Genomic DNA, 12,553 nt, shown 5'->3' with positions numbered 1-12,553 from the left:
ACTTTCAGCTTGTGACACTGATAAGGTAAACATTGTCGGTCGCACATCCGACCTCTTCTATAGTACGGGCAGATATTGACGGAAAATTCTTCAATTTGTTGTTGAGTTCTGTTAGCTGGCTGTTTGTGTTCCTTTGTCTGCTGTACAGGACATTGATGAGATGGTTGCGAAGTTTCTCCGAAAGCTTGTGGCACATTTTCGCAGAGAAGGTTGAATTGTGTTGTAGGTGTGTTTCGAGGGATTTTAATTGTCAAATCATGCATTTCGAGTTCGGAGAGGAACATGATATCTGGATGTACCTGGGCTGACTGATTTTTAGGTTGACAGCATTCCACTTCTTTCGGCCCAATATGGTACTTGACATGTTGATAGTTATGTGACAGGTAGCTGTGTTGATCTACGATAACAACTGGGGTGTAGGTAGCATACTCAGACACCACTATCAAAATCCAAAATGGCAGCTTGGTAACAACCATCTATAGAAAGTCAACCGACAGTCAAAGTTGTTTTCCCCTACCAGTTTCCACCCTAAACACACCTTCCAGTGTATATAATCACCAAGGCTATGGGTTTCTATCACATTACAAGTAACTGTTTTCTCCTGGCTACAGTTAACCGCACAGCATTTGGCTCTATATTGCCCTTTGTTTAATTTTTGACACTTCTTAATTGCTCCTTTGTTTCGTTTTCACACCTTCTGTTTGGCATATTTTCACATGAGCATGCCTGGCTTTTCTTCTTTCTTATTCATTCCACCTCAGCATCTGATGAAGGAGATTGTTTTCTTCGAAAGCTCATGCTTAATTCAATTCATGCTTAATCAATTGCAGTTGATCTCAATGTGCTACCTAAACCCCTGTGGTTATCTACTGAGATCAACACGGCTACATTAATGTCAAGGTCGTCAAGAACGTTTCATGTTTGCATAAATTTAACAGAAGATGGCATCAAAACGTTTAGCCACAATTTGAAGTGATGTCGTCATCATTTTTGAATTATGCTGTTTGTAAAGAAGATTTATCATATAACTACATTCACGTGCCTGTGTAAAGCTATGGCGGAAAGCACCCTCACATCCATGCATTTTTTTACTTACTATGCCCGGCCCGGTGCCCAATAATGGGCAATGGCGTGTATTTCTGACCTACCCCGGTTCTTGTTACTACGCGCGTTGCCATCCGCAAACGTTCCATTTCTACACAAATACTAGGAAAACGTCTGCTTGCTCAGATCGTAGTGGCGCGTGGCGACAAGTTGTGCCGCGCTGGTGACATCGGCTTATAGTTCTAAATTCTGGTGAAATCCTGTGTATTCCAAGTGCGTGCCTATTCAGTATAAATTACAATAAATAGACATGACGCTTTTGTCCTTCTTACACCTTGATTTCTGCCTGGATCTCTGTAGGTCACGTACTACTTCGCATGTTGCTTTGCGCGTTTTAGAATTCTGCAGCAAAACAAATGACGTCACATATGTCAATCCGCGACGGGAAGCGGCCATCGCTTTTCTGAAAAATTGACACAAACGGCGATGAATTTTTGATATCGCACGCATTTTTATCTCCAAAGCGATGTCGATTACTACGTTTACTACATATTTGTCATTCCGTAGGGTATATGATAAAACCTTTAGGCCTACGGCCCTGATACGGCTTTTGCGGACCTTGGTCGTACGGGCTACGGGACCTCGCACGCTCGGGCCCTTCCGCTGTACGACCTCGGTCCGCAAAAGCGGTATCAGGGCCGTAAAGATTAACAATTTTGTCTGAGTTTTAAAAATTTTTGATGGAGGTCTGTAGTTCACTGTCCCAAGTCTTATCGCCTGTATTGAAATATTGAAATCATTAGCATGAGCATGGTTATGTTGAGGCAATCAATGTGAATGCAATCACTAACAAAGTCAAGTTTTCTTGTAGATATGTCAGGGAACTTGTCAATGAAATGGGTCTCGATAGAACAGACAGAGATTTTGACGGTGAACCAAATTTTGTGTCACCGTTTACGTTCACTGCATGGAACGGTACGCATCTGATCGACACCAGGGAAATCGCTACAGCCCACGAGGAGTCTATGGACATTCTGGAAAACGGAACAGTTGATTTCTATGTCAGGATGGAAGACAACTATGCTCTAAGGGGCTACGAGACCTTCTCAGAGATGGAGGAGTTCTTGTCCTACGGTGCACTTGGACAATGGCCGACTCTTGAAAGTCGACAGTATTACACGGACGGGGGTGTACATCTCGAACTGCAAGATTTAGCGATGGAACCCCTGCAGAAGTTGATTAATTCTCAAGGAATGGAAGGTCATGTATTTTCCATGTACACGTCACTGTCAATGGAAATGGGGAGAGGTAAGATCGTGCGAGTAACAACAATCAACAGGTCAAACTTTCAACCATTCTCATTCAAATAAAAAAATAAAAATCAGGGGGCCACTGCGCAAAGTTTGGTACGAGAGAAAAATATTATCTAACATTTACCGATATTTGAAATTCAAAGTGGCCTCCATCCCTGTGTTAACTTTGGGGGAAAATAGAATTTTCAATTTCGGAAAAGCTATGAACGGCGAAAACGTTTCTTACTCCAAGAGCTTTAATGAGACCGCCTATTGGTAGATCACAAAAGAATTGTAAAATTTTGAGAGTGCGAATTTCTGTCCCGAAGGCGCATTCTTCCTTAATTGCAAATACGTGATGAACTATATCACAGACCCTATGTCGAGGGTCTATTACTGTTTGTATATATATTCATCGAAAGGACTTTGGCTGATGTACACACATCGATCATAATCTCGTCAGGTAGATTGCAGAAGATACTATCCTAGCTGTTAATATATCAATCTTCTGTAAAGTGTTAATGCTTTTGTGTACGTCTTAGGTCGAGTTGTTGGCGGTAATTTGAAGTTAATTGATGCACTTGCTGAGGCAACATCAGCTGATGTGTTCCTGAATTCGACAGTAACAACGGTGGAGAGATTGTCGGATGGTTTCAACGTGGTGTACCAACGAGAGAACGAGCAACGTGAAATGTATGCCGACTATGTAGTTATCGCAGCACCATTGGAAGCGACAGGTCAGGATGCAATCAGGACTGTTGCTCTTTCAATTATTCAGTGGTAGTCTGGCATTCAAGACCTCCTTCACTTCGCAGACACAATGTAAACCATAAAATTAAAGTGCTATGCTGGAGGTAGGGACTGGGGTAGGGAGAGACATGTCGTGGGCATGGAGCGAAGTGACCGACGGTCTGGTAGTTTGGTCCCCTGCCCCATTTCTACCGCTGGCTGCGCTGCTCACGAAAATAGAGTCGGGTATGGGCTAATATTTCAGTCAATTTTGACTGCATATTAATGAACACAGTCGCCATACTAGATCATGTGATCAGCACATCTGTATTGTGGCCAACTCGGAAATTAGATGACGAAACATCGAACATTGAAGTTATTTGCACGGCTTCACATTTATTATAAGTGCCGACTCTGTTCTAATGGCATTTACTGGTGAAAATGAGTGTTTTTGCCTATACGTAGTAGAAATACGCGTACGTCGACTTTGAAAAAATTAAATCGAATTCTCTTGAACTTTCTCGCCGGAACAGGCATGCGACAAATCTCGCAATTTTAGGGAACATCAATTAGGTGACAATGAGGGACTGAGGTATAATTATAGGGCGAGTCTGTTGACAGCCTGGTGTCAATAGCCATCGAGGGCTGGTAAAAGCATTCATGCACGTATACAGAACAGTCTTTTCTCTTCATGCCACATTTACTTGACTTTGGGAGTGTTCAGAATTGACTTCCAGGGGGCCCGGAGGATTTTCAGGGGGACCATCCATTTCATTCAAGAAAAATTAGGGGGCCCAGACATAAATGCTACAATCTTCTAGGGGGACTAAGGGAAACCCCACATCAATTCAATATTTGCCCAGAAGTCCTGATCTATAAACAGAGAACCATTGTGGCTACCTGGGTGACAGATAAACTCCATAGGTGTACAGATAACCTTCATAAGTGTATTTAAATTCCTGTAGCTGCAAAGTTGGTAATATTCACAGTGGTTTTTTATGCATCTACTGCCGTATCTTGTTCTCCTCCCTCATGTAACATGACATGTCCAGTATTAAACATGTCAACACAGACCATACAGTGAACAGTCAGCGTTGTTATTGTTTAAAAGAGATTTCGAATGAAGTCCAGACTAGAATTCATTTGTCAACAATATCAATGGTCATTTACGACTGTATGTATTAGTATGTTGATAAATACAGCATCGGGTGTTCTATATAGGGATAGAATTATAAGAAACAATTGTTGATACACAGAAAATAAAACATTGAACAAATGCCAAAAGTTACAGCAAATGTCCCTTCAAGGTGAGAGACGACCGAATACCAACAACATAGTCATTTTCCAACAGATAACATTTGTTGTAGCTGGAAGGATGAGTTTAAAAAAATGGCCAGAAAAATGGGTGTTTCCAATTAGTTTTGAGGTAATTTACATTCAGTCACCTATTTACCCAATGATTTTGAGCACCACACATGACTTTATTGCAAATTTGACCCTTTCAAAGAAATCAATAGCCATGATGGATAAAAATCTTTTTATTTCATTACACTTCTTATCCTAAAAGTCCTCTACCTGTAGTATTTCCAATACAAGCAACATGTATGAAGTTACTGATCTAATAACAAAGTCACATATGTCACATATTTAATGCATTAAATATTTTTCAAAAATTGCTGAGTCAGAACTTTTGCATAATGTGTTTTTAGTGTGTGAGCATGCATGTATATATCGAGGGGCCATGGAGAATAAAAACAGGAAAAAAGGGGGACCATAGATTTTCTCCATAATTTACTAGTGGGACCATGGAAAAAATGACCGGGAAAATAGCAAATCCTCCGCCCTCCCTTGGAAGTAAATTCTAAACAGTCCCTTAGAGACACGTATCTGACAAATGCCGGTACCAATATTGCAAGGCAAGCAATCAAAATTCACCCCGAAGTACCTTTGTTCTCGCAGCCACCAAACAAACAGCGTTCAGTGGAGAAATGGTAGACTGTCGACAAATCGATTCACGTCATTTTTACGGAGCAAGCTTTTTTCAAAATTAACGAACATTGCAAACGAATGTGATCTATGCATTTTTAGCTCACGTGTTCACACGCGTGAGTTAATGTCGCAGCAACGTCTGTCTGTCTGTCTGTCTGTCTGTTAGCGCGATTTCTCGAGTATGGCTTATTGGATCAAAATGAAATCTAGTAAATAGATTCGATTTGCAAATGGCAAGAAGTGACTAGTGTTTAGAGAGTGTGCATATTTTATGCTTATTTGCATAATTAATGATTGTAATAAAGAACGGATATACATTGACAACGGCCACACACCATTTGATGAGAATTGTTATAAAGTTTGATCACTCTGGATATATCAGCACTGAAAGATACTAAGAAATTACATTACTTAAAGTGTCTGTGCCATACTCCGAGCAACATTCCTTAAAACTTTCCTCCGAGGTTGGTTTGTCACATTGCGTATAGTGTCGATACGAAATATGAACAACATGCGAAATGTGCTACTTCTGCAGGACGCCTTCGGCCAGCTGAGGTATTTGCATACTGTTGATCAGGTACAAATTAGGTCAAATGTCCAAATTGATATGCATGACATGTAAAGCTGACATAGCGGCACTTCTGATATCCGATTCACAAATAAAGCTAAAATGGAAACAGTCTGGCAGATGCAACGCTCAGGACAAGCAACAAAGTACCAGCAACCGCCATCATACTGAAGTATACGCAGTCATCGCCATGGATGCGAGCGACACTGCACCTTCAGAGTCATACGTTGGGAAGTTTTTCCAAGGATGATTGTGTAGCAGGCCGTTTTTAGCTCACGTGTTAATGTCGTAGCGGGTGTCTGTCTTTCTGTCCGTGTCTGTCTGTCTGTCTGTCTGTTTTTACGATGAATCAAAAACGCCTGAACAGATTCAAGTCAGATTAGGTAGACATGTACTGCATGTCAATTGCAAGAACTGATTAAATTTGGTTGGTGTGTCTTGCATATTAATGAAGTTATGAAACATCATTTTTCCCATACAATAGTTTTCCTATGGAGACAGTAATGACAGTGTCGACATATATCAAGAAATACTGTGAAGAATTTCATAAACTTTTCACTGATGATAATCTCAGAATATTATAATGATACTGTGAGTGTCATGTCAATTATCTGCTCATTTGCATATTTAATAAACTTTTGTAATTAGTGATATAACTCCGAAATTCCTACACCAAATTTGATGATACCTGCTACAAATATTGATCTGAAAGATATCTAATTGTACTGAGAAGCATTGGGCAGTGTCAAGTTAAGAAATAGCTCATTTGCATATTTAATGAAGTTTTGTAATTAGTCATATAACTCCGATACAACTGCACCAAATTTGATGAAATCTGCTGCAGATACTGATCCGACAGATATCTGACTGTGTTGAGAAGCATTTAGTAGTGCGAAGTTATATAAGGATTCATTTGCATATTTAATGAACTTTGAAAATTAGTGATATAACTCTGAAATTATGGCACCAAATTTGGTGAAACCAGCTACAGATATTGATCTGATAAATATGTAATTGTCGCATGAAGCACTGTGCGGTGTCAAGTTAATGAGTAGCTCATTTGCATATTTAATGAAGTTTTGTAATTAGTCATATAACTCTGAAATGACTGCACCAAATTTGATGAAATCTGCTGCAGATACTCATCCGACAGATATCTGACTGTGTTGTGAAGCATTTAGCAGTGTGAAGTTAATTAAGGGTTCATTTGCATATTTAATGAACTTTGCAATTAGTGATATAACTCTCAAATTATGGAACCAAATTTAGTGAAACCAGCTACAAATAATGATCTTATAAATGTCTAATTGTCGTGTGAAGTGCTGTGCAGTGTCAAGTGAATTAAGGATTCATTTGCATATTTAATGAAGTTTTGTAATTGTTGATATAACTCCGTAATTACAGCATTAAATTTGATGAAACGTGCTACAGATGTTGATCTGATAGATATCTAATTGTCCCATGAAGCATTGAGCAGTGTCAAGTTAATAAACAGCTCATTTGCATTTTAAATGAAGTTTTGTAATTAGTCATTTAACTCTGAGAGTACTGTGCGAAAGTTGATGAAACCTGCTACATATAATGATCTGACAGATATCTGATTGTTCTGTGAAGCGTACTACTATGTAATGAACCTTTTGTAAACCACGTGAGCACATTCAGTTCACATCTGGTTTTTATTGTACAGCACGCATTGAACCTAAGTTGAAGTTATTAATGTGTACAGAAAAAAAGACACATTGTTACAAAAGAAAAAAATGAATCAGTTTAGAATTTATGCATTTTCATCAACAAAACAACCCTCAATATCATAGTACCTGTTCGGAAATTCCCCGTACTGCCAACGTAAGGGAGCCGTCATTGTTTACGGCGTGGGGAGGGGATCGGAGGAATTTCATCGGAAACTCCGAAATTTCGAGTAACCCCTTTCCCAACCACGATGAATTTGAGTAACCCCCCCTCTCTTACTCAGAATTTTGACTGACCCCCCAAACTTAGAAGAGTTAAATACCAATATATGTATTTGCAAAATTTACAAAAATACAGCAATAGTAAAGACTTTCAAATCCTGACGTACCTTGTTAGATTATTATCAGTTATCTCATGACGGTTGAAAAAGATGAAACTCACAAAATGAAATTCAAAGTGACAGCAAAATACAGATATAAAAGCTCATACTATAACCAGTACAGTATCCAACCGTATCCAATTAGGATGGGTATCATGACAGGGTTTTCAATAGGATATCTGACTGGGCAGAATTTGAAAGTACATGGGGAAAACACGCGAGGCTGAGTGGGAAAGTGTCAGAGGGGGTGCGCCCTATCTTGCGTGAAAAATTTAGATAAATTTTTGTGTGCAATGGTGCAGTCTGGTGCGATCTAAGAGGTGTTTTAATTTGCTTTTTTACTAAATAGAAGTGTTAGAATACTCCGAGGGGGAGAGCACGAGAAAAGTTGTCCGCCCCTCTTGCAACGAAAATTTAGAGAAATTGATGTGTGTAATGGTGAAATTCGAGAGGTGTTTCAGTTTATTTAGTCTATTTGCCTACTATGGAGTTTCATGGAAATAATATACGTTTTTTACCTCCCTGGTCGTTGTAAGTTGAAAAAGGCATAATCCGACTCAGAAAAAATTACATCGTATACTCTTGAACTTTCTCGCTGACAAATCTCTAGGGGACACCATTAGGTAACGATTGAGGGACTGGGGTATAATTGTAGCTCGACAAACTCGCATTCATACATATACAGAACAGTCTTAGCACTTCCTGCCTTATTTAGTCGACTTCGAGACGCGAATCTGACAAAAATTCACCCCAACCGCCTTTGTTCTCGCAGTCATAAAACGAACAGCCTTTAACCATGGTCAGTGGAGAAATGGTGTTGAATAAGGTCGTTCAACGGAAGCCTCGCAATTCACAGTTATTTAAGGAAAGCTTTTAGAGGTGTGAAATACTTAGATAAACCTCGTACGTTTGAACTTCGGAAAGTCGAAAAAAGTCGACTGACTGGGCATTGGGGACGCGCCCACCTACTTTACTTGCTCATAACTATCCACAGCGCGCAACTCTCAATGTGAGGTATGGTTAGAATTTGACTCCAAGGCATGGAGATTGATTTTAAAAGCCGTTGTTTGGGGCGTGGCATAGACATTTTAATTACTAATTTGCATATTTAACGAACTTTCCTTATGAGGGATATACATATCTAATTGACTCGATCAAATTTGACGAAAATTGCCATGTACATGGAAGATACTTTGATATAACATTATTGAAAGTCATTTAGCATTTATAATACAGCTTATTACTAATTTGCATATTTAACCAACTTTCCTAATTAGGTATATATATCTAAGTACATTCAATCCAAATTGACGAAACTTACTATATGCATTCGACATGCTACGATATAACACTCATGTGAAAGTTGTGTTAGGATTTTTACACCAGCTAATTACTAATTTGCATGTATAATTAACTTTCAAAAATTGATACATTAGGCCGGAAAGACTCTACAATAAAAGTTTATAAACCTTAATATGTATATTGATGAGTCAATTATATTGTATTAATGAAAGATTTTTTACATTTTATCTACGCTAATTTATAATTTACATATCTAATTGGCTTTCAAAATTTGGCATATAAACCTTGAAGGAATTGACGAAACGTAAGTGCACTTGCTATATAAAGTGGTGATACAATGATAGCATTCGAAGAAATTTAGTATTTTTATTTTAGCTTATTACATATTTGTATACTTACTAACCTTTGGAATTAATCTATGGTAAATATTTTTCATGATGTTGAATAAACAGTTTCAATGAAGTTGCAAACATGTGGCAAAAGTTTCAATTTAAAGACGACTGCAATATATATTGAAACATGGTTCAGTATATATCATATCTGGTTTATACTTTGCTGGAAAATTTCAATTAATAACTTCACGCAAATCCTTAGGTTGGGTTCATCTTGCTCGTATACCCACCTACTGTCGGTATACTTTTTTTCTCTAGACATAAATTTCCAGAACTTTGATCCTCCTGTGAGCCAACCATCGAGGAACTGGTACGCTTCGTATGTTTACGTCGTTGCTGCCGAGGGCTACAACAAGGAATATTTCACCAACGACCCTGGTCGCGATGTTCCTGGATTCGTCGTCGGCACTCCTGGCGAATCCAGCGGCCTTGTCTTCATTACATCCAAAAACGTGGCAGATCTTATCTATTACACAGTGACGACGACCCGCAACTTTACTGTCGACATTGAAGACATGTTTATCAACCCGTCTATTCGTTTTGAGCACCACTGGAAATTTGGACATCCAGTTTTGGAGCCCCAATCCGCTGGTGGCGCCTCTTACCAAGATGTGGTATTGTCGCCTGGTCTGTATAACATTGGTGTAATGAATGACGTCATGAGTCAGATGGAAGGTTCAGTCATAGCCGCTCGAAATGCTGCTCTGTTGATAAAACAGGAAAGCCTTAGTGTCAGTTGCGCTATTAGTTTTATTCAAATAGTACCAGCAATAATAATCATTATCTTTACAAGTATGTGGATATTCATTATTGACATATAGAATATTGAAATTACTGTGATCACCTTCCAAATTAACGCATGTTATGTACTCATGATGAGAATTTCATCGGTCGTTAGGGACGATTCAGAATTTACTTCCAGGGGGAGGGTGGAGGATTTTCTATTTTCTCGGTGATTTTTTTCCATGGCTCCCCCTAGTAAATTATAGAAAAAATCTATGGCCCCCCTCATCTTTCCTGTTTTTTTTCCATGGCCCCCCTAATATATACATGCATGCTTATACATTATAGACATATCCAGTCTAACAAGTTGCAGGAACTGTAGTGGACATTTAATCGATGATATAACAAATCATTTCAGGGTTATATGACTATAAAAAGAATGATTTGCAGGGACTGCAAGTGGCACACTTTTGGAAAGGGTAGCAATAAACATATCTGGTTGTAAATTTCTGAAGAAAAGTTAATTACTAAATATGAATACTTTTTTCGTTATGTCTCACTGATACATATGATGCACACAAAGACAAGCAAAGATGTCAGTTAGAAATGGTGAACAGAAAATCAGAGGAGCAGATAATTGGCAAAGTGATATATATCTTGAAGTTTAATGGTACATCTCATTTGCAGATATCCAGATATTTCTGGAAAGTGAGATGTACATGTACATGCACACGTTCAGCATACATTTTCATTTGATGATGCTGAATATTTGCAGACTCACGGTGAAAGTTTTAAACATTAGGAATTAAAATTGGTGAAAGCCAACTTGTTTTTAATTGTCTCTTTTTTTCTAATTGGTTGTCATAAAACCAAGTTGCTGCCACTGAAAGCAACAATGCTGAGGAATATTTTAGAACATTTCTTGAACAAAACACCTTATCCAAAACATGAATTCACATGTTATTCTGCTCATTCCATTCACAATCCAATGTTCATATTAAAATGCAGATAACCCTGTGTAAGTCAAAATTCACATTTTGTCAGCAGTATTTTTCAAAATTGACAGAGCATTCATATTTCAAATTTTTTTAACAAACTTTAATTTTAAAATAGTCATGATGCGCATGTTTTCAGATGACACGAAACAATACATGTTAATTTGTTTTTTTGCCTTTTCTGCCAGCCGCCACTGTGAAATCTTTGATTATACATATCAGAATGAATGGGACACAAAAGTATTAGCATCAATACACAATGTGTAAGCCTATCCACATTTTTCCTAGCCTCATACACACTGAGATCACTTCTTGGACTACAGCAAATTTCTTGTGTACACAATATTTCAACAATCCGACACCATAGCATTGGTGCAGCGCCACATGATCTTCTGGATGCATATGCAGGATTATTGGAAAATCAACCCTTTTGTAAATTTTTCACCATATATATTTTGACAGTAATACATAATATTTTTATTTTCAACATTAAAACCTATTCGTTGAAAAGCACCTTGAAGATGAGACGGCCATAAATTTATTTTCAAAAAGTTTATAGTAGATGTAAACACTGTAAAAAGTTATGTAGAACATTTAAAAAAATTAGAAAGGGTAAAATTGATGAGAATGAAACGTAGAAAAAAGGAGCAGAAAAGAAGAGTAGCAGTAGCAGTAGTTTACTCAAAGGATGAAGTGGGTGTATATTTGGGGTAAAAAACATCAATTTTGTATTAATGATAAAAATTAATTTAAGTCGAAAACTAGACAGTATTTTCTGAAATGTAATATTTCACTTGAAAGGATAGTATTCATGTAGAAAAAAAACAACTATTTTACTTGGCATTATCCATCTTCATTTTAAAATTGTAGGGGTTTAAAGACTGACACTCTAATAATTGATTAAAATCATGATCAGCAAAATTAAAATGCCTCTTATTTAAAATGCCTCTTATTAAAAATGTAAGAGCTTTATTGCCAAACAAAACCAATTGATAGTTGTTGTGTTATATAGCATTTAAAAAACATAATGTGAAATTTCAGAAAATTTGACCCAGCCGGATTGGAGTTAAATTCGTTGGAAATTTTGAAATTGGGAGGCAAAATAAGCCAAGAAATGAGGTGATTTGCATACATTTGCATAAATAACACTTCTTTATCATGCAACTTTCAACTGCTTTACAAGCTACAAGGTAAACCCAACCTTAAAAAGACATTTGCTGTAATTTTTAGCATTTGTTCAATGTTCATCTCTGTGTATCAGCATTTGTTTGTTATTCTATCACTACATAGAACACCCAATGCTGTATTTAGCAACATACCAGTGTGAACATAAATGACCATCGTTATTGTTGATAAATGAATTCTAGTCTGGACTTGATCTGAGATCTCTTTTCAACAAAAACAACCCTGACTGTTCACTGTATGGTTTGTATTGACACGCTAAATACTGG

General features: G+C 37.7%; 1 protein-coding gene across 1 annotated transcript in view; it reads left to right on the top strand.

Annotated features, from left to right (window-relative positions):
* The window catches only part of LOC139149626 (prenylcysteine oxidase 1-like), a 34,738-nt gene extending 23,454 nt beyond the window's left edge, over nucleotides 1-11,284 (top strand). Inside the window, exons 3-5 of the mRNA XM_070721461.1 lie at nucleotides 1,916-2,352; nucleotides 2,879-3,073; nucleotides 9,643-11,284. Coding sequence (XP_070577562.1) covers nucleotides 1,916-2,352; nucleotides 2,879-3,073; nucleotides 9,643-10,205 — 1,195 coding nt within the window. The 3' untranslated portion in view covers nucleotides 10,206-11,284. The remainder of the gene's footprint in view (nucleotides 1-1,915; nucleotides 2,353-2,878; nucleotides 3,074-9,642) is intronic.
* Nucleotides 11,285-12,553: the final 1,269 nt, after the last annotated feature.

The sequence above is a fragment of the Ptychodera flava genome, chromosome 14 (genome assembly GCF_041260155.1).
Source record: "Ptychodera flava strain L36383 chromosome 14, AS_Pfla_20210202, whole genome shotgun sequence".
Lineage (NCBI taxonomy): Eukaryota > Metazoa > Hemichordata > Enteropneusta > Ptychoderidae > Ptychodera > Ptychodera flava.
The sequence above is the reverse complement of the archived record's forward strand: the minus strand, read 5'-3'. Positions and strand labels throughout refer to the sequence as shown.